At 39.1% G+C, this 20,867-nt stretch overlaps 1 protein-coding gene across 27 annotated transcripts in view; it reads left to right on the forward strand.

The window, feature by feature from the left end:
* The window catches only part of UBR5 (ubiquitin protein ligase E3 component n-recognin 5), a 140,253-nt gene that overhangs the window by 106,679 nt on the left and 12,707 nt on the right, over nt 1-20,867 (forward strand). For 11 of the 27 annotated variants that reach the window (XM_037892173.2, XM_043539237.1, XM_037892176.2 and 8 more), the window contains 16 exons: nt 475-606; nt 1,535-1,792; nt 2,471-2,739; nt 5,026-5,237; nt 5,724-5,954; nt 7,780-7,853; nt 9,904-10,076; nt 10,179-10,292; nt 10,985-11,205; nt 13,955-14,075; nt 14,157-14,255; nt 14,672-14,915; nt 17,031-17,142; nt 17,961-18,105; nt 18,415-18,545; nt 19,204-19,264. In XM_037892173.2, the coding sequence (XP_037748101.1) occupies nt 475-606; nt 1,535-1,792; nt 2,471-2,739; nt 5,026-5,237; nt 5,724-5,954; nt 7,780-7,853; nt 9,904-10,076; nt 10,179-10,292; nt 10,985-11,205; nt 13,955-14,075; nt 14,157-14,255; nt 14,672-14,915; nt 17,031-17,142; nt 17,961-18,105; nt 18,415-18,545; nt 19,204-19,264 (2,597 nt within the window). Of the gene's footprint in view, nt 1-474; nt 607-1,534; nt 1,793-2,470; nt 2,740-5,025; nt 5,238-5,723; nt 5,955-7,779; nt 7,854-9,903; nt 10,077-10,157; nt 10,293-10,984; nt 11,206-13,954; nt 14,076-14,156; nt 14,256-14,671; nt 14,916-17,030; nt 17,143-17,960; nt 18,106-18,414; nt 18,546-19,203; nt 19,265-20,867 lie in introns of all 27 variants that reach the window. The other 16 variants (XM_037892168.2, XM_037892170.2, XM_037892169.2 and 13 more) reach the window with 3 other exon arrangements.

Raw genomic sequence — 20,867 nt, forward strand, 5'->3', positions numbered from 1 at the left:
TGTTTCTAAAGGATTGCCCTTGATTTTCCTTTTGAACCATTTTATTTGCAGGTAATCCTGATTATCCGGATTTGGGTTTGTCCAAAACTGAAATGTGACTAGAAACTATCAAACTCTGATTACCTGAAGGCTTCAGCTGCTTCCAAGATACTCCGTTTATATGTACATTTTATTTCTTGAAACAGAACATGATCCTGTAATTAAAGACTATGTAGTACATATGCACAGGCAGAATTAATAAGGCTGGAAGTGCCACTTTAAATGTAGAATCTTGTGGCTTGAGTTCTTAATGAGTTCTTAATTCTCAAAACTTAGAAGAAATAAAAGTGTAGAAGTGAGATGGTTTTAAGATGGTTAGTGCTCTGTTATAAGCATGAGGTGTTGTAAATATGCAGGACTGCACAAATTCTTTTTATATTAAATTATTTTCCTGTAAGCATTAGATGTTAATATTGTATTTTTTCATTTTTGCAGGCAGTGACATGGAGCTGGATCTACTAGCAGCAGCTGAAACAGAAAGTGACAGTGAGAGTAACCACAGCAACCAGGATAATGCTAGTGGGCGTAGAAGTGTTGTCACTGCAGCTACTGCGGGATCAGAAGCAGGTACACCATTTCATCCTCTCTTGCATTGGTCTTCATTTAAACTTGGAAGCCAGGATTTAGGCATATGTGATAAAGGAAAGTATCTAACTGATTAAATACAGGTTGGGAGAGACTTTACTTGTCGGCTTCTAGTACAAAATCTTTGAAGGGTCACATGCTGCCTAGTGCCAAAGGCAGTAAAGGGCAGGGGAAATGTGGGGAAATAGTTAGTTCTACCCCCAATTTGTAGGGGAGACCCTTAGCACTTAAATTAGACTTTTCCTCCTGTAATCGTGTCTCTGAAGCTTCCTTCTCCTCTGTTTTTCTCACTTAATGTCTTATGTGTGTCTACAGTGAGACAGCAGTGTGCAGCCCCCTTAAGAGAAATGGGCTCTTGTAGCATGGCTTTCTGCCTATGTTCTGTTGCTGTGCAGCTGTTAGCATCAGTGTGAAAATACCTGGGAGTGTTGTAAAAGTCAGCTTTAAATGTTTTAATGTTTCTTTTCCCTATGTAACTTGAACACCACTTTTAAGTATTTTTGAGAGCAACTGTTCTGTCTTCTTGTTTGGGAGCTGGATCCTTCTAAATCCGAGTTGAAGTCATCTGAAGGTCAAACTCCTACATTGACTTTCTGCTCTATTACCTGTTAGTGAAAAGGACTGTGGTTTTAAATAAAATGTTCCTTAATCATTTAACTGTCTTTCAGAACATAAGTAAAACTAATTTGATTGCCTTTCTATAAAACTGTCATGGAAAGTTAGCAATCGTATTTTAAGGACAATTTGTTAGAATGCGTTTCTGGATGTTCTGTAAGCATGGTACTTGAATGTTACAAGTGTAGTTCTTTTTCAGGAAGAAGTTTTCAGACACTTATTATATATGTACAATAGTCTGACTGTGCATCACTGCTTGTAAGTAAATTACAGTAAACACTGTTTTCCTACATAGGTGCTAGCAGTGTTCCAGCATTTTTTTCTGAGGATGATTCTCAGTCAAATGACTCCAGTGATTCAGACAGCAGCAGTAGCCAGAGTGATGACATAGAGCAGGAGACGTTCATGCTTGATGAGCCTCTAGAGCGAACCACAAATAGCTCTCATGCCAATGGTGCTGCCCAAGCTCCCCGTTCAATGCAGTGGGCTGTACGCAACACCCAGAATCAGAGAACAACTAGCACGGCTCCATCAAGTACATCTGCCCCAGCAGGCAAGTCTCAGCAAAGGGAATGCACGTACATTTATAAATGGTTTTGGTTTTGCTGTTTAGTAAGACTTGTCTATGCTTCCTGCTAAATCGACAGTGCTGCAATCTATGCACTGGTGTCGATTTAACAGGTTTGGTGAAGACAAGCTAAGTCGATGGCAGAGCGCTCTCCCATTGATGTCTGTACTCCACCTCCCCGAGAGGCAGAATGTAAGTTGGCGGGAGAGCTTCTCCAGTCAACATAGCATGGTACAGACATTGCTGTAAGTTGACCCTAAGTTATGTGGACTTCAGTTACGTAGCTTACATAACTGAAGTAGCGTAACATAGGTCAGCTTCCAGCATTAGTGTAGACTAGCCCATAGGATTAAGTGTTAAGTATGTTTTCTTAACCACATATCTTTTTGGTGTAGCTTAAGAGGAACATGTATAGTCTTAAAGTGCTTTGCCTCTTTAAGCTTTAGTTAAGAAATTAGTAAAATACAGTATTTACTCCTGCTCCAAGAAGATATTAGTATTAAGTTTTATTAGTTAGAGCTGCAGGGCCAGTACAGGTACATTATTCATGTTTAATCACTTACAAGTTTAGTTTATTTTAATAACTTTTTCTGTTGTCAAACACAAGAATTAGTAAAGGGTATATAAAATCATTAATGGTGTCATACTTTCTCTTATCTTCAGCAAGTTCAGCAGGTTTGATTTATATTGATCCATCAAACTTACGTCGAAGTGGCACCATCAGCACAAGTGCTGCAGCGGCGGCAGCAGCTTTAGAAGCTAGCAATGCAAGCAGCTATTTAACATCTGCAAGCAGCTTAGCGAGGGCATACAGTATTGTGATCCGACAGATATCTGATTTGATGGGTTTGATTCCCAAATACAATCATCTGGTATACTCCCAGATCCCCGCTGCAGTGAAACTGACTTATCAGGATGCAGTAAACTTGCAGGTATGGTGCAGCTAGAACATTCTAGACATTAATGCTGGTTTCAGTGCTAACATTTTTTAAAAATAAAATACTTGTATTTGCATTCCAGTTAATTGCTGTAGAACTTTAAATGTTTTTAACAGTTGAATTATCCATATTTCACACAGAGTAATCTAGTCTCTCTGTAAAACCATGTAGTGTAAAATTTTCAGATCTTAGAGTTGAAATTGTGCCCACAAACTTTGCATTATTGCTTCGTGGCATTTTTGTAGCTCCTTCTGTCCATGTTTGAATGCTTTGAAATAATGTATTTTGGCTTGCAAAACTCATCTCTGGGCATAATTTATGTACACCAGCACAGTAGTTCCCCTTCCCTGGCCCCAAGCAAAACACCTTGCAGTAAAATCATTCTCAACAAACTCAGTCAACCTATGCAGGAACAAACCCACGATAAACATATGTAGAAACAAGAGTTTTTTTCCATTCCCCTCTTCAAGGAGAACACCCCAGGTCACCAGCTCAAGAGTCAATAGCAGCATTGTGTTCCCAGTTCCTTTAGCCTCTGCGCTGGGGCCCCACTCTCCAGGCGAGTCTCCTGACTCTTGCCTCGGCCCCCAAGTCAGGTGTCCTGTAAGAGAACTCCCCACAGTGTTCCATTCCCCAGGCCTCCCTGCTTGTGAGTCCTGCCCCTGTTCAGGGAACATCTCTTCAGGACCAACCCCTTATCCTCCCTCAGCCATCCACTTAGGTCTTCACTCTGAGAGAGCCATTCAGTGTTCTACTCCTCAGGTCTCCCTGATGTTGCAGGTTTAATTTAGGCCCTGGAGTGCTGCACATCAGTTTTTAGTGGTACTCACAGAAGAAGTGAGCTATAAGGAAGAATTTGAAAGGGTAGAAGGATGACAGCTGGGACGTGGGGAGAAAGGGAGCTCAAAATCTAAGAGGCACCATGGAAGAAGACTTAAAGAATGTTTGGAAAATAGACATGGGGCTTTCAGGAGGAAGGCTTGAGGAACATAGGCAGTGGGAATAGGGAGCAGTAATTCGGAGATGAAGATGAGGAACTTGATACAAAGGTGAGAGGAAGTCACAGAGAGGAGTGACACTGTATAAGTAGCTGGAGAGTAAGATGATTTTTAGCTATGCTATTTTCTTTAGGCCACAGTGCAGTGTGGTGGGATTTGGAGACTACCGAGATGAGCGTGCTTCAGAAATTGAGACAAAAGATGCTCAGAGTGTGGAAAGGAGTTTCTGTAGTGGGACACGAGAGGAGAAAGCTGACTGTCTTAGTTGTGGAGGAGAAACAATGCTTCGGTACTTTGGTGATTGGTGCCTTTTTAAATGGATTGGAAGAACAGAGAGGACCTGATAACAGCTTGGGAGGGTGGAGGCGAGAGAGGAGTTGAATATTACACTAATATGATGAAACTCAGTAGGATGGTGAAGTTGTTTACAGTGAACTGAGATGTTTTGGGAAGGTTACAGTTTTGAATATTGAGTTGAATGGCCCACCACCATTTCAAAGTGATGTAGAAATGACCAAGCAGGCATTTAGACCAGACTTGAGGAGTTTTTGAGTTGAGCTGTTGTTTGGATACACAAATGGGGTCAAGGGGAGGATCCTATTAGCATAACAGATACAATAACATGTTTGAAGTCTGCAGGGAGGGAGAGAGCTTGAAGAAGAGGGGGGCAGTGAGTAAGAGAATGAGACATTAGGTGAGGTGGGATCAAGGGAACAGATTGAGGGGTTAGAAAATGACAGCACAGAGTTGTAGGATAGAGTCAAGGACTCAAGTGCACAGTGGTAAATTGGAGTTGAAGATAAAGATTGTGGAGTCAATGGAAGAGAGGGAGACTGGAGGGGGCAGATGGCTCTTACAAAGCAACAGAAATATCAGAGTTTGGGTGGAACACTGAAAATATGCATCTGGGAGGTGGGTTGTGTGTGATCAGCATCGAATGACACAAGAAGGGGATCTCCAAGATTGAGGTCAGAATGTTTGGCAAAGATTACCTTGAGAGATTCTGAGGTGGTGAATAAGGAGGTGTTGCATGGTGGGAGCTCCAGGCTTCTTTAGAGTAGTGATGTTTATGGGAAGCAGCTAACAGCAGAGTGGATCTTTCTGTTGGCTTTCAGGAATGGGAGGCCTCATGAGGAGAGATGGCAGATGGTAGAGAGATTTAAGTATTTAAAGTAATTCCGAGTGACTTAGAGATGTCTTGTCAATACCTCAGACTTTAATTGCCTTTCTTTCTGTTTTTGCTTGTGATGCTGCTAACTCATTATGTCTCATCTTTGTTCAGAACTATGTAGAGGAAAAGCTTATTCCCACTTGGAATTGGATGGTTAGCATCATGGACTCCACTGAAGCTCAACTGCGTTATGGTTCTGCACTAGCATCTGCTGGTGACCCTGGGCATCCAAACCATCCCCTGCATGCTTCTCAGAACTCAACGAGAAGAGAGAGGATGACAGCACGTGAGGAGGCTAGTTTAAGAACACTTGAGGGTAGAAGGTGTGAAATTTCATTTCATGTTTCAATTATATGCATTTATTCATTTTGTAGTTTAACCTCTTTACTCACTGTGACATTTTGGGAACCTGGACCTCAAGCATAAATGTGTAACTATTTTTGTAATGTAACAGGAGGCTTCCTTAATTACTATTACTATCTTCAATATGAATATATATTTTGGTAAATGAGATGCTTTCCTTTCTGATAACTAAACTGATTTTTGTCATAACCCTAAAATTCATACTCTTTCTTAATTATGAGTCACAAATGTAATCATTTGGCTATTTATACGTATTAAACTTAAGGTTTTATGTTTTAATTATTGTACTTCATTTCCCAATACTGGTAGAATTGCAGTATCTTTGAATTACAGGTATTAGAGGATATACATTCATATACTTTACATAACTAATATATGAATTTCTAAGGCACCTTACCACTGTACTATCTAAGCATCATTTATATATCAATTTTTTTCCCTAACAGGCGTGCTACTTTGCTCAGTGCCCGTCAAGGAATGATGTCGGCACGTGGAGACTTTCTAAACTATGCTCTCTCTCTGATGCGTTCTCACAATGATGAGCACTCAGATGTTCTTCCTGTTCTGGATGTCTGCTCACTGAAGCACGTAGCATATGTTTTTCAGGCCCTTATTTATTGGATTAAAGCAATGAACCAACAGACAACATTGGACACTCCTCAGCTGGAACGGAAAAGGTATTTAAGCCAACTCTAGCAAAAACAAATCCTTACTAGAGAGGCAGAAATCTAATGTGCTGTGAGCCTGAAAATTCAAAAGATTTGTTCTTTTGTGATAGGTAGCAATGTTTGGCAATCATCATGCTCACCACTGCACCGTGTCACTGAAGCAAATATTCAAAACCTTGAAGCATCCTTAAAGCACCCTTATAAAGTTGGCTTGAAAACTTACCAGCCCACACATGCAGTCTACTCCACATTTTTCTCATGATGGTGGTGATGAAAAAATATTTTACTTTCAAAAATAATACCCTGGTCAAATAGAACTTTTCCAAGCTGCTTTAATATTCTGCTAGCTTTAATTTGCTAAGAGATACTGAATAATCTACCTGAACTTTAAGAATGGTTTGTGGCATGCGATAGACCCATGTGACACTGACACAATTTGCACAGCAGTTAATTCCATTTGGTGTAGGCACCTAAAGCTCCTCAGACATAAGGCATATCAGAGAAGCACAAGATAGTACAAGGTATTGATACAAAATGGTTTGTAGGAACTGGAGCAAAAAACAGCCAATATAAGCATATGGCTAGTAGGAAATGTTGGTAGTAGGAAATGCTGTAATTAAATTAGAGATCTCTGCCTTCCAGATGCAGCTTTTGTGTGGCTTTCTTTAGTGGCTGTTCAGTCTCTTTGCTTGACAAAAGAATAGTAATTAGTTAGAAATGTTGGCGTTTGATAATAGTTAAATACTTTCCAAAGGTGTGTATTCTCTATTGACCTCTCCCTACTTGGGTCATGTGGACTCCAGTGTGGAATAAAGAGTTGGCTTTCAAATCGAATAGTGGGTTTGTTTTTTTTTGTTTTGTTTTTTTTTTTTAAAGAAATCTCCCATTTAAAGGCACAGTTCATCATCCTAGAGGGAGTATACATGACAGCCTTCACCCATCAATTCCCTTTCCCTTTTGAGTTTTGTGGCGCTGACGCTTGCTTATGGTTGCCAGATATATGGAGATACAAAAAAAAATCTCTGTCCTTGTAGTGTACCATTCTGCTCTTAGTTTTCGTTATTGCACTTCTTCCAAGTCTCTCATCCAGTACAATCTAATGAACTCTCAATTCTCCATCAAATTTAAAAAAGAGGGTAGACGCTATAACATTTCACACTTTCCCCCATTTTAGCTCCACTTCTTTGGCATACTGCATACTGAAATTTATTTGGAAAGTTATTGGTAGGATGACTGTCGATTAACAAGAACAGGTTAACTATTTGCCACTGATTGACATACTTTTAAAGTTACATGCCAAAAGAGTACATTTTGAGTAATTTTTAACTGTGTCCTATAGATGCAATTTTTTAATACTACAATGTCCCAGAGAGAGGATTTATAGAGCTTACCTTTCTCCAAAAGGTATCTGACCTGTCATAATTCTGACAGTGGTATCCACTGTGCAACCCTTCTGTAACCTAACTCAAGTGATAATTCCTTTTCTCTTTATTCGAAACCATTGAATCTCTCCTCTTTCTCCCAGCTCCCCCCAAGCTGAATTTTTGAAACTACAGCTCAGTTCAGGTATTAATCAGAAGGAGTGCATCAGTGGAGGGTGGGACAGGGGCTGTTGAAAAGTAGTCAAGAAATACCGTCAAACTTTGTGAGTCAACTCCCAGTGTAACACAGTGGAGGCCAGTTAGGCTGACGTTAGGAGGGCACCTTCTTCAGAAAACTACACGTATGGTAGGCTAACCACCCTTTAATTATTCTATCACTTTTATTGCATGATATTAGTGTTATATTTTCAAAATGATTTCTTGAAGAGGACTAACTGATTATTCTCTTACAGGACTCGGGAGCTCTTGGAATTGGGTCTTGACAACGAAGATTCAGAACATGAAAATGATGATGACACAAATCAAAGTTAGTATGAGAGAAAATTTCTGCCATATACCAAGATGGGACATCCTCTATGCTTTTCCCCCTTTGGCTAAATAGTGGAGCCCTGCAAATCTGTGGCTATCCACTTTATATTCACTGATATCTGCGTATGTGACTATCCGCAGACCATTTTTGCGGATTGGATGCAGGTACAGATTTTGTATCTGCGCAGGGCTCTACTTAATAAAGCTTTAACTACACTTTTTTTTCTGGGTGGGAATTTTGCTACTCCAATATACTATGTAAATGGCATGAAGGAACACAAATTTGGAGTAAAACTCTTTGTTTTTAGTAATGATCCACTTACAGGTATCACTTTACAAAATTTCTTTTCCCTTTCTTTTATCCTTCGTCCTCCGTCTTCTCCCTACGTCCGTCTTCTAGGTGTGTGTGTGTGTGTCTCTTCCTAGTTGATGTGCCCCTCACAGTAGAGAGAGATGATTGCAGATTAATTATTTCTATATTTCTACACAGCAACGTTTTTACAACGGCAACAAAAGTTTGAACTTGATCAGGACTCATGATTCCAAGTTGGTACAAACTGTTGCTAGCACAGCTGGGAAAGTATCATTGTTCAAGAGCACAGAGTCCATAAACTGAGTGACTGTTTTGATTATTTTCCCAAGTGAATGAGTGTGGGGAGAGAATGTGGAGGCGTGTTGTTCTGCACCCAATTTAAAATACCCGTGCTCAGATACTGTGTGGTGCCATTTAAATACAAGTTAGATATTGCATGGTTCAACTGACATGACTCCAGACTGGGGAGATAGGAGATCTGCGCTGTATTTCCAGCCCTGCAACTGACTTGTGACCATAGGGGAAGTTGCTTCACTTTTCTCTGCCTGTTGTATTCAATTTGTAAAAAGATCAGGAAGTCTGATATGCTAAGCGTCTTCTGGTGATCCCAACCTGTGTGTGTGACTTTCAAGTGATGGAATTTAAGAGGCTTTGATAGATGTACTCAAGTGAAAGTCCAAGATGTTTTTCTTGGCTTTTGTTTTTTATAAAAATTACAATTTGGGGGTATAATCTACTTCTGTAAATTGAACTCTACTGACATCAGTAGAACTTCTTCGCCAAAATCAGAATATGGCCCTCAGCTAGTTTTGGGTTCTGTTTCCACTGCAGGAGTTGACATATGCACCAAAGAACATTTTGGGGAATGCAGAAGAATGCACTGTTGATACTTATCAGCTCCTCCAGGGGAAATATGCAGTCTTGAGTTTTGGCAAGAGTATAAAGGAGGAATTGTCTGTCAGAATTTATTTTAAAGTAATATGTGTGTATGTTTCTCACTGATTCATGCCAGCTCATTTGCATACTTCAGTCCCATTGGTTGAAACTAGTTAGCAAATGAAACTGCAGGTCAGGACTGAAGTGCTTTGACAGAATTGGGGATACCCAGGGGTTCAGGACTGGAAGATCAGGGGCCGCTTCAGATGAGGAGCTATATTAGCTCAGTAGGAGTGAGGCTCAGGATTTGCACTGTAGCTCCTCCACACTATTCCCGGCTCAGGTAAGATCATGTATCTTTGCCCAGTCAAAACTGTTCTAATTCATCTAAACACTGGCAGCACCAAATGGGCACAGTCAAAGGGAGAGGTGACCAAAGCAGCCCTGCAAGGTTAGGTTTAGGGTAACTGGAGGGAATGAAAGGAGTGACTGGTTGTGCTACCTCTGATGTAACAGTGCTACTGCTCAGACTCTTCTGCCTGCAGCACCAAATGGCACTGTCAAGGGGAACAACAAAGAGGAGCAGCTCAGAGGACTTAATAAAATTTAGGTTTACTGTCAGTATCCTGTAAAATTACTACAGGTTTAGGATTAGAGACTGTGTTCTTGTCCCTCCCACCAACTGCCAGTTCAGCTTACATAAGCTACGAAATGTGTGATCCTCTAGTATATTTAATTTCAACTTTGGCATTTCTTGGCTTTTAAATCCTTCACTTCTCATCCTTCTTGTACTCTTATAGTAAATTTTGTGTAACCTTTCCTAAGGTTTTTTAAGAGTAAAAACTTTTCTGATATTTAGGTGCTACACTTAACGACAAGGATGATGACTCCCTCCCAGCAGAAACTGGCCAAAACCATCCATTCTTCCGACGGTCGGACTCCATGACGTTCCTCGGTTGTATTCCACCCAATCCATTTGAAGTTCCTCTGGCAGAAGCCATCCCCCTGGCAGACCAGCCACATCTTCTACAGGTGACACCAGAGACAGTATGCTTGAAGATACTTATTTGTCGTTTGTTTTTCATTTCTAACTAAAGTATGTTATTTACTCAGCATGCTTCTGTTAATTTTCAGCCAAATGCTAGAAAAGAAGATTTATTTGGCCGTCCAAGTCAGGGTTTATATTCATCCTCTGCCAACAGTGGGAAGTGCTTAATGGAAGTGACAGTGGATAGAAACTGCCTTGAGGTACAGTTATAGGAATTTTGTTTTATTTCAAAGTGTGGCTTATGAAAGCTAATACTGTGTAATCCCTTTTAAAACAAATAAGACCATTGTTGTAAATGCTTTACCATAGGGGAAGAATGAAGATAACTTTTAAAATAGTGGTGGGTCTAAAATAGCCTGGTAAAATTTTAAAACTTACAAAAGTATGTTCAAAATATATTTTTATTTGTTTGAAAAAACAACTTATTTTAAACAGATACCTTTAATAATCAAATGCATGCTCTGATTATTTTTTCAAGGCTACAGTAATTTTGGGGGATTTACTTGAAATGCTAATAAATCAAGACTATTTGAGAGAAAAAGGGAATAAAAAATTCCCACCTGTAGAATGTCCTATTTAGATCACCCAGAGCCTGAACTGCTGCCATCTTGAAGTGCTTTTGTGCTTGAAATTCTGCAATGTGTGGTCTGGGGACAAGCTAAGTCATACATTAAGTGCAGTACTGTCCTGTATAAATAAATAAATAAAAATCAACAAGAAAATTATGTACAAAAGGTCTTCTAAAATTTTACACACTGGAATTGTGGTAGAAGCATATTCATCTACTCATGAAGGACAGTGTTCAGTTTTTTTTATTTTCTTCAGGATGTCTAATTCGAAAAGGTTCATGGTCTGCTTTTAAAATGTAATTAAATGACATCTCTTTGTTTAGGTTCTTCCAACCAAAATGTCTTATGCAGCCAATTTAAAAAATGTTATGAGCATGCAAAATCGGCAAAAGAAGGAAGGAGAGGAACAAAATGTGCCAACAGAAGAATCTGAGACTTCAAAACCAGGGCCTTCAGCTCATGATCTTGCAGCACAGTTGAAAAGCAGCTTGCTGGCAGAGATAGGACTGACAGAGAGTGAAGGGCCACCTCTTACATCATTCAGGTACTCAAGGAGTAAAATCAAATTGTTCTATAAAATAATGCTAAATTAGCCTATAATCTTGCGGCGTTTCAAACCTTTAGTAAGAAACTTTTGGAAGTACTTAAGAGACTGAAAAATATTCAGGACACTTCTGAAACAGTTTCAAAGTTGGTTGGATGCAAAGTAGTGCCGACAGTTGAGTAGAGGTGGATAGGAAGATGAGTGAACTGGAGTGGAAGCCTTTTACTTCTTACATAGTTTGTATCCAGAGGAGGATTAATTGACTTTCTAGGTAGCCAAGTTCCATGCAGGAATTGGCACTATTACCGTCTGTACTGGGAATCTCAGCTGGGTACCAAAGATCATTTGATGGGTTTAGAGATTGAACTGCCTTCATTATTAGTCCCCTCCAGAAGAGAAGATTGAGGTACGTAGGAAGAGTGGACAAGCTGGTGCTCTCACTGTTTGTTTTGCTACCTCTTCTATATGGGACTTTGGTCTCTAAAGTAATGATCCAGCACCTTTTATAAGCACTAAAAGCATCCTTGAAAAAAAAAATCCACAAAACCCACATTGTTAGGAAATGGTTAATGTTGAAATGTGTAGCAGTGGAGTCTGCTTAACACCTAAAAATGTTATACTTTCCGTAGAATAATTCCTCAACTTACGTGGTGGTGTTTTTGTTTGGGTTTTTTTAACAAAATAAAATAAAATTTTAAATTTATTTAAATTAAATTTATTTAAATTAAATAAATACATTTGGAAATGAACAGCTAAGGGATCCAGCAGCTTTGCTCATACTCTTTTTCTTCTATCACACCATGCAAGATACAACACCCTATTGAACCTAAATCGTGCCCCTTTGCTGTGTTCTGAAATAATATATCTGTGTGTGTATACACATATATAAGATATAATATGAAACTTAGAGCTGAATATTTCATAACCATGAAATTCACAGGATTCATTAGCATAGATCAGAGCTCCATACATTTTATGTTTGAGTAATATTTTTATCAATGCACAGGTAAACATTTTCCTTGGAATTATGAAATATAGTCAATATATGTTTTTTAAATATATATAGACATGGCTAATTGGTATGTTTACTGTTTATAATGAGTAATAGTAATAATAAACCGTATTTTAAAGTACCTTGGAAACAGATTCCTTCGTAAAGAAAAGGAATTTTCCAGTTCCCTAGTAATTTTAACTTTATGTATATATGCAAAGGAGGCAATCCTGAGACTGGGTAGGGAGAAGTTACTTGCATGGTAAGATGGAACGTAAAGAACTATATGGCATGAGGAGGCATGGTTCACCTCAAGACTTTCCTATTTTTGAGGGGTTTTTGAAGTAGAAGAATTACTTGGAAGACAGAATACATTTTCTAAGTGATAAGACTCCACTGATGCACACCTTAGCCTCGATTAGGAAATAGTTACGTTTTTGTTAATGAATTGTTTGTATAGTTGTTTTGGGTGCCATATGGTTAGGTTGGGTTGGCAAGTAAGACAGATTCCCTGAACATGCATCCTGTAACATTCCTATTTTCCTGCACCCACTTCTATGTCATCTTATGTGTTGTTCTTCTCTGTGGTTCTGCTATCCCTTTCATTTTCCCATGACGCACCACTTTCTCTCCTCTACATATGACCCCTTCTGTCGACTCTCTCTCTCCCAAAACCTCCATTCCTAAATCTGAAATTGTGTTTCCATGTCACCCCTCCATATGCCCCCTCTCCACTGCCACACTCTTGTTTCTGGCTCATCTCAGCAGCTGGAGTCAGGTGGTCATTTTTATATATCTGTAAGTGTTTTTTTTGTTTTTGTTTTTTTTTAAACGATGCTCTTTTTACACTTAAATTCAGTTTCTAACACTCCCGACTCATCTCACATATATGCCCTCAAAAAAAAAAAAAAAAAAATTCTAAAAGGCAATTCTCAGTTAGATGAGCAAAACAAATCTAGAGTTTCAAGGCACCCCATCTGAAGAGATGATGAATGGGAAAAAGCATTAGAATAACGTTGGAGAAGTAAACAAAGCTAAACTTTTGTAACAGCGTAACTTTAAAACTCTGACTTTTACACAACTTCCTGAAAAAGCATATCCTGAGATGAGATGCAGCATGCAGAATTTCAGGAAGAGTGGTGTCTCTTTGGAGAAGTTTGGAAGGATTTGAAAATTAGGCATAAAATGGACAGCTGCTTACTCCTCCATTATTTTAAAAAATAAATAAATGGAAATTACCAACTTGGTTGGCACAGATTTATTTAATTGGGCAAGCTTTGAAATGTTTCTCGCCAGCTTTGTGCGATCTACTCCATCTCCTATGTATTACTTAACTCAGAGAAATGCCATAAGTTGCATGTGAGCTGATTTCTGAGCTGTATTTTTCAGGAGCTCTTCCAACAAAATCATATCCCTTATTGTAGCTTTCAGTTTTATTATCACTTAAAACTTTTTTTTATAGGTGATGACTGTCCTCAATAATTTACAATGCCACTTAAAGTTTAAATTTTGTCCAGAACTCAACAACAAATGATTTCATGTTTGGTATCTCAGCCTCTGCATTTGAACTTTCAGTTCAAACCAGAACATGAGCCGCCCTGAAGCTCCTATTTCTAGGTGCTAGAAAATCAGGGAATTATTCCGAATGCAGTGATTTAAACAAAAGTAAAAATATACAACTGAGTACTATCAGAGGTTTAACTTAGTGTTTGCATTTTTTAAGTATTACAAGTTTGTTTTTTGTCCCTGTTCTACCAGGCCCCAGTGTAGTTTCATGGGAATGGTTATTTCTCATGATATGTTGCTAGGACGCTGGCGCCTTTCTTTAGAACTGTTTGGCAGAGTGTTCATGGAAGATGTTGGAGCAGAGCCTGGATCGGTATGTATTTTCTGTGTGGAAAATAGACCGCATTTTGTGTAATTAAATTCTACAGCTAATTTATTATTTTGTTTTTTAAAGATCTTGACTGAATTAGGTGGCTTTGAAGTAAAAGAATCAAAATTCCGCAGAGAAATGGAAAAACTTAGAAACCAGCAATCCAGGGATTTAACATTGGAGGTAAAAAATTAGTTTTATTTTCCTGATTTATAACTTAATTAAAAGTTGAATGCAATGAAAACATCATAATATAATTTTATATTCTGTTAAAGGTTTAACACACACTACAGCTATCTGTGTTTTAGTAATTTGATATAGGAAGTTATGTTTCAAATTCTGTAGGCAAACATTTTGGAACACTTTTCAAGGAGGGGACTCCGGTGCACTGAATAGTGCTGTGTTGCAGTTACTGTGTAGTGTTATGGATTCCTCCTTCTGGTGGCTCCTTCCAATCATAGTATTTCATGGGAACTTTTATTCTGAAATACTAAAAATCCTCTTGAAATAACATTTAAAGCTGAAATTAATATTTGATCTTTTGCTATGGCAATCATTACAGAAGGGTAAACACTTAATTTAGCCTATGTATTTGCTAGGTTGATCGAGATAGAGATCTTCTAATTCAGCAGACGATGAGGCAGCTCAACAATCATTTTGGTCGCAGATGTGCTACAACTCCAATGGCTGTTCACAGAGTAAAAGTTACGTTTAAGGATGAGCCAGGAGAAGGCAGTGGTGTGGCACGAAGTTTTTATACTGCCATCGCACAGGCTTTTCTATCAAATGAGAAACTGCCAAACTTAGACTGCATCCAGAATGCCAACAAGGGTACCCATACAAGTAAGTACCATAGAGAAGGTATTCCGTGTCTACCATTAATCATAACTTTGGACACGCTTTTCACTTTGGAATATTAACTCTGTTATGCCATCAGGGAGCTAAAAATTCAATATACATTAGGAAAACCAGAAAGATGGCTAAATAACTTCTCCCCTTGATTCCCTGAAAATGTGAATCAGCCTTGACCTGAAGGAACTTCCTCCAGGCTGAAAGGATACATCCATTCAATTCTTTGCCTCTTGGTCAAAATTGCCAAAAAGGGATACTGATTTAGTATTTTTTGAGAGCTAGATACTTGTCCACTTAGAATCAGATCAAAGCCATCAACTTACTTCACTTAGAATATAAATTAGCCATGAGTATCTACTATATTTGGACATTGCCAATATGGTCATGAACAGACTACTGAAATGTGAAAGGCTCTATAGCCCATGACCATCCGATCCAGTCCCACTTTGTCCCTGAGATATGAGTGAAGTGGTATGCTATACCAGCACGTCTCTTGTAGAAATTTAAGTTCAGTTTCTGCAGAAACTAAATTTTTCATGGCGGGGAGGGGAATATCTAGTTCTTGCAATTTCCTAGAGATTCTGAACGTGTGCCGGTGCACTTCAGGAATACTAAAATAACTCTACGAGCTGCATGCATACTGTCATAGCTGAGGTAAAAGATCCTAAATGTAATGGAGCGGCTGTGGGTTTGCTGTGGTGGGAGCCGGTCACATGGCAACTGTACTTGGACAGTTTGGTGTGGCTGGAGCAGTGCAGAAGAATGGAGAACATCACTGTGAGATTCAAACTCTAATCCTCTACTACTGAAGTCTGTGGACTTAAGAGTAGTGGCATTGGAGTCACTCTACAGCTGTTCCTCACCAACACACTATTTGGGGGGCCAGGATAATAGAAGAATACTTAGTCCTGCCATGAGTGCAGGGGACTGAACTAGATGACCTCTTGAGGTCCCTTCCAGTCCTATGATTCTATGGTAAGAATGGCTCTGTTTCCCCACAGTTCCTCTTAGAACCTCTGCTCAGATCCTTTTAGTTGGAATTTGTGTAGAGTTCTACATTTGATCTGAATGTATGAACTTTTTCTGTTTATCTTAGTTATGTGTTAGCTGATTCCAAATAGCATCTTAAAGTCCATGTCAAAAATTCATTGATCGCTTTAGCAGAAACATCCAGCTGCTCTGGATTTGTGTACAAAGTCTGAATGAAATATCACCTCTTCTATCTCCATAACTGCTGTTTCTGCCTAACCCCAATATTTTTAAAGTCTCTCAGGGCATATCTACACTATAAACTTAAATCAACCTATGTTAAGTCAATTTACAGCCACTGTAGTAATTATTGCGGGTGGTTCGTGTCCACACTGATGTTCTTCTGAGTGCTTCCCCTTACTTAAGAGTGGCAGAGTGGGGGACTGAGAGCCAGGGCTCTCAGCTCCGTGTCCAGCTTCCTGCAGGAAGCCCAGCTGCCCTGTTCCCCTCGGCTCCCCGCCGGGAACAGAGTGCCTGGGCGGCAGCCCACCTTGGAGCAGAGACGAGGCAGCAGCCCAGCTGTGGAGCCAGCTTTCTTGTAAATTTACAAGAATGACAGCCAATAGATGTAAGTAACACAGAGTCTACAGGGACACTGCGTCGCCTTAACTACACCAACATAAGCCCTACGCCTCTCGTGGAGGTGGAGTTGTTACGTCAGTGTAGCAGGGCACTTACACGGGTGGGAGCAAGGCTGTAGTGTGTACCTAACATAATTAGGTCAACGTAAGGCATCTTACGCTGACCTAATGCTGTAGTGTAGACTAGGCCTTGGAGTACATATAATAGTGATTAACCCTTTAACAGGCAGCAACCATTTGAAACAGCTTAATCACCGAGTCTGTGACATAGAAAACACATCCTTAGTATTTGAAAGCATATACCTGCCGTAAGATTTCAAAAGCTGAAAAATAAACTTTTAACTAGATTTCAGTTTTGAATCCCATTGTGATCTGCTAAGCCATCTAGCCCACTAAAATTGTGCTCTTTTCCTGCACAAGCTATGCAATAAAGAGCTTGAAGTACATTGCATTGTATAAGTATGAGAAGTTTGAAACATTTTTTTCTTTTTTTCAGGTCTGATGCAGAGATTGCGAAATAGAGGGGAGAGAGATCGGGAGAGGGAGCGTGAAAGAGAAATGAGGAGGAGTAGTGGCTTACGAGCTGGTTCTCGAAGAGACAGGGATAGGTACATGATTTATCTGTAATTTATGTCCTGGTCACAAGTATTTTATGAAATAGATCAGCAATTCTCAAACTATGGGGTGGGTCTCCCAAGGGAGGTGTGGGAATGTGTCAAGGGAGGCGCAAGCTGTGTGGGTTTTCTTGTGTGTGTGTGTGTGTGTTCTTTTTTTTTTAAAGAGCTCTGGCTTTCAGCCCTGGGTGGCTGGGTCTCATTCAGAAATGCCGTGCACACCCAGAAGGCAGAGATAAAGGGGACAGCCGGAGCCCAGCTGTGGTGGTGGTTTATGTATTTGGGGGGGCCTAATCAAATAGGTTTGAGAACCACTGAAATAGATGAATGTCTGTTCTAAAATTTGGACTCTCCTTTCTTCAAACTGAGAGGATACTACGCTTCTCTCTTTCAAGATAGAGCACTTATATTGAATAACTTTCCATATTCATTTTTTTAATATAAATACGTGATCTAATGAATACGCCCATTTCAGCATCACTAGACCGTTGTTCAACCCCATCTCAAAAATCACTCCTGTCATTGCAGTAGCCAAGACAAGAAATGCATTACAAACACCACCATTGTTACTTGGTGGGTTGTCCACCTTGTTTCTCCAAAAGATTGACAGAATTCAACTCTGTTCCCTTCCCAAACCTTTATATACAACTAACTACATGGAATATTACAATTGCACAAACTGGTCCATACTATTTTATCTGTACATAAATAATATTATCCAAGAGATTTGTACGTTTCCTTTGCAACTAACATAGTCTTATCAAGTTTCACAAAATATAAACCAAGAGGGATGTAAACTGTCATTTTTAAAGGGACTTTAGAAGACAACTTTCCATTGACACAAGGCCCTTTAGACCAGCCTCAGAAGGGAATCCTAGTGATGATCCTGATCCTCTTCCAGCACATCGACAGGCCCTTGGAGAAAGGCTTTACCCTCGTGTACAAGCAATGCAACCAGTAAGACCAATCTGCGCAGTACACTTAAGTCTGTTGTTGTTGCTATGGGTATCTTTCACTTAAGATTTCTTTTCTTTATCCTTTGCTTGTGAAATTCATGACTTATTAAAATAGTTGAATTCTATAAGGGTATTTTTTTTCTCTTTTGTGACTTTCTCTAGTTTGTATTTCTGCAACTTGTCATTTGACTCACAAATTTGTTTTAAGTCTTGGGTGTGTTAAGATATGAAGGTTTTCAGAAAACCATATTTGAAAGTGAGTGCACTGAAGGAATGATGGAACAGTAAGATCTTGAATTCTTATTTCCAGGCATTTGCAAGCAAAATCACAGGTATGCTACTGGAGTTGTCTCCTGCTCAGCTGCTTCTGTTACTAGCAAGCGAAGATTCCCTTAGAGCAAGAGTTGATGAGGCTATGGAACTCATTATTGCACATGGAAGGTAAAGGATTAAAAAAAGGAAGGCTGGTCTTGTGGTTAAGACAATGATCTAGGATCCAGCAGATCTGGGTTCAGTTCCCTGTTCTGTCACAGATGTCCTGTTTGCCTTGGGCAAGTCACCTGATATTAGTACCCTCAGTTTTCCATCTGGAAAATAAGAAAGTACTTTCTCTTCCCCACAACTTCTACGTTGTCTGTTTAGATTGTAAACTCTTTGAGGCAAGGGCTGCTTCTTACATTGTGTATGTACAGTGCCTAGCACAAAGAGACCATTATCTTGGTTAGGTATCTAGGTCCCATTGTTATATAAATAATATGGTATTCTTTTTTGTGTTTTTGCCTTAAAACCAAAGTGGCGAGAAACTTCACTTTGCACAGTTTGTTTTCAGAACCTGGTTATAATGGCTTAGTATTCCTCCTGTCCAGCTGTAGAGATTGGTTGAGGAAACTCATCTGTATACATGCATAATAAAGAATTCGCAGTCTAGTTCCTTTCAAATTTTTCTTTACTAAATTCTGTTTTCAGAATCATATCTAGTTTTATTATTTTGACTTTTCATTAAAAAATAAACTTTTCTAGTTTCAGCTCAGAATGTGACTATTTAATTGATAATGGTAAATTAAATCTTGGCTTGCCTCTTCTCCTCCCCTCTCCCCAGGGAAAATGGAGCTGACAGTATCCTGGATCTTGGGTTGCTAGACTCCTCAGATAAGGTACAGGTAAGAGATCTGTTTTGCATTGGGTGAAATGAAGGAAATTTAGGATCTAGTTATATTGGCTTGCCATAAAAAGATGTATGGTTTTTTTTAAAATAAATGTAACAACCTGTAAGTGACCTGCCATTTTGCCTCAGTTGTCTCCTCTTGTCACATAAAATGTAGGGCTATCAAGCGATTAAAAAAATTAATCGCAATTACTCGCACAATTACAAAGATTACTCGCGTGATTAAATAATAATAGAATACCATTTATTTAAATATTTTTGGATGATTTCTACATTTTCAAATGTATTGATTTCAACTACAACACAGAATATAAAGTGTATAGTGCTCACTTTATATGTATTTTGATTACAAATATTTGCACTGTAAAAAATGAAAGAAATAGTATTTTTCAATTCACCTAATACAAGTACTATAGTGCAATCTTTATCATGAAAGTTGAACTTACAAATGTAAAATTATGTACAAAATATAATTGCATTCAAAAATAAAACAATGTAAAACCTACAAGTCCACTCAACTTCAGCCAGTCACTCAGACAAACAAGTTTGGTTACAGTTTGCAGGAGATAATGCTGCCCACTTGTTTACAATGTCACCTGAAAGTGAGAACAGGTGTTTGCATAGCACTGTTGTAGCCAGTGTCACAAGATATTTACGTGCCAGATCCACTAAAGATTCATATGTCCATTCATGCTTCAACCACCATTCCAGAGGACATGCGTCCGTGCTGATGACTAGTTATGCTCAATAACGATCCACAGCAGAGCAGACCGACGCATGTTCATTTTCATCATCTGAGTCAGATGCCACCAGGAGAAGGCTGATTTTCTTTTTTGGTGGTTCGGGTTCTGTAGTTTCTGCATTGGAGTGTTGCTCTTTTAAAACTTCTGAAAGCATGCTCCCCACCTCGTCCCGCTCAGATTTTGGATGGCACTTCAGATTCTTAAACCTTAAGTCGAATGCTGTAGCTATTTTTAGAAATCTCACATTTGACAAAACTCAAAGGTGGTACCAATCTGCTGTGGAAGTGTTTTTAAAACGAACGTGTGCTGGGTCATCATCCGAGACTGCTATAACATGAAATCTATGGCAGAATGCAGGTAAAACAGAACAGGAGACATACAGTTCTTCCCCAAGGAGTTCAGTCACAAATTTAATTAACGCATTATTTTTTTAATGCACATCATCAGCATGGAAGCACGTCCTCTGGAATGGTGGCCGAAGCATGAAGGAGCATTCGAATGTTTAGCATATCTGGCAGGTAAATATCTTGCAATGCCGGTTACAGAAGTGTCACGTGAACACCTGTTCTCTCTTTCGGGTGACATTGTAAATAAGAAGTGGGCAGCAGTATCTCCCGTAAATGTAAACAAACTTGTTTGTCTTAGCGATTGGCTGAATAAGTAGTAGGACTGAGTGGACTTGTAGGCTCTAAAGTTTTACATTGTTTTGTTTTTGAGTGCAGTTATGTAACACAAAATATCTACACTTGTAAGTTACACTTTCACAATAAAGAGATTGCACCACAGTACTTGTATGAGGTGAACTGAAAAATACTATTTTTTATTTATCATTTTAAAAGTGCAAATATTTGTAAT

Source organism: Chelonia mydas, chromosome 2 (genome assembly GCF_015237465.2).
Source record: "Chelonia mydas isolate rCheMyd1 chromosome 2, rCheMyd1.pri.v2, whole genome shotgun sequence".
NCBI classification, from domain to species: domain Eukaryota; kingdom Metazoa; phylum Chordata; order Testudines; family Cheloniidae; genus Chelonia; species Chelonia mydas.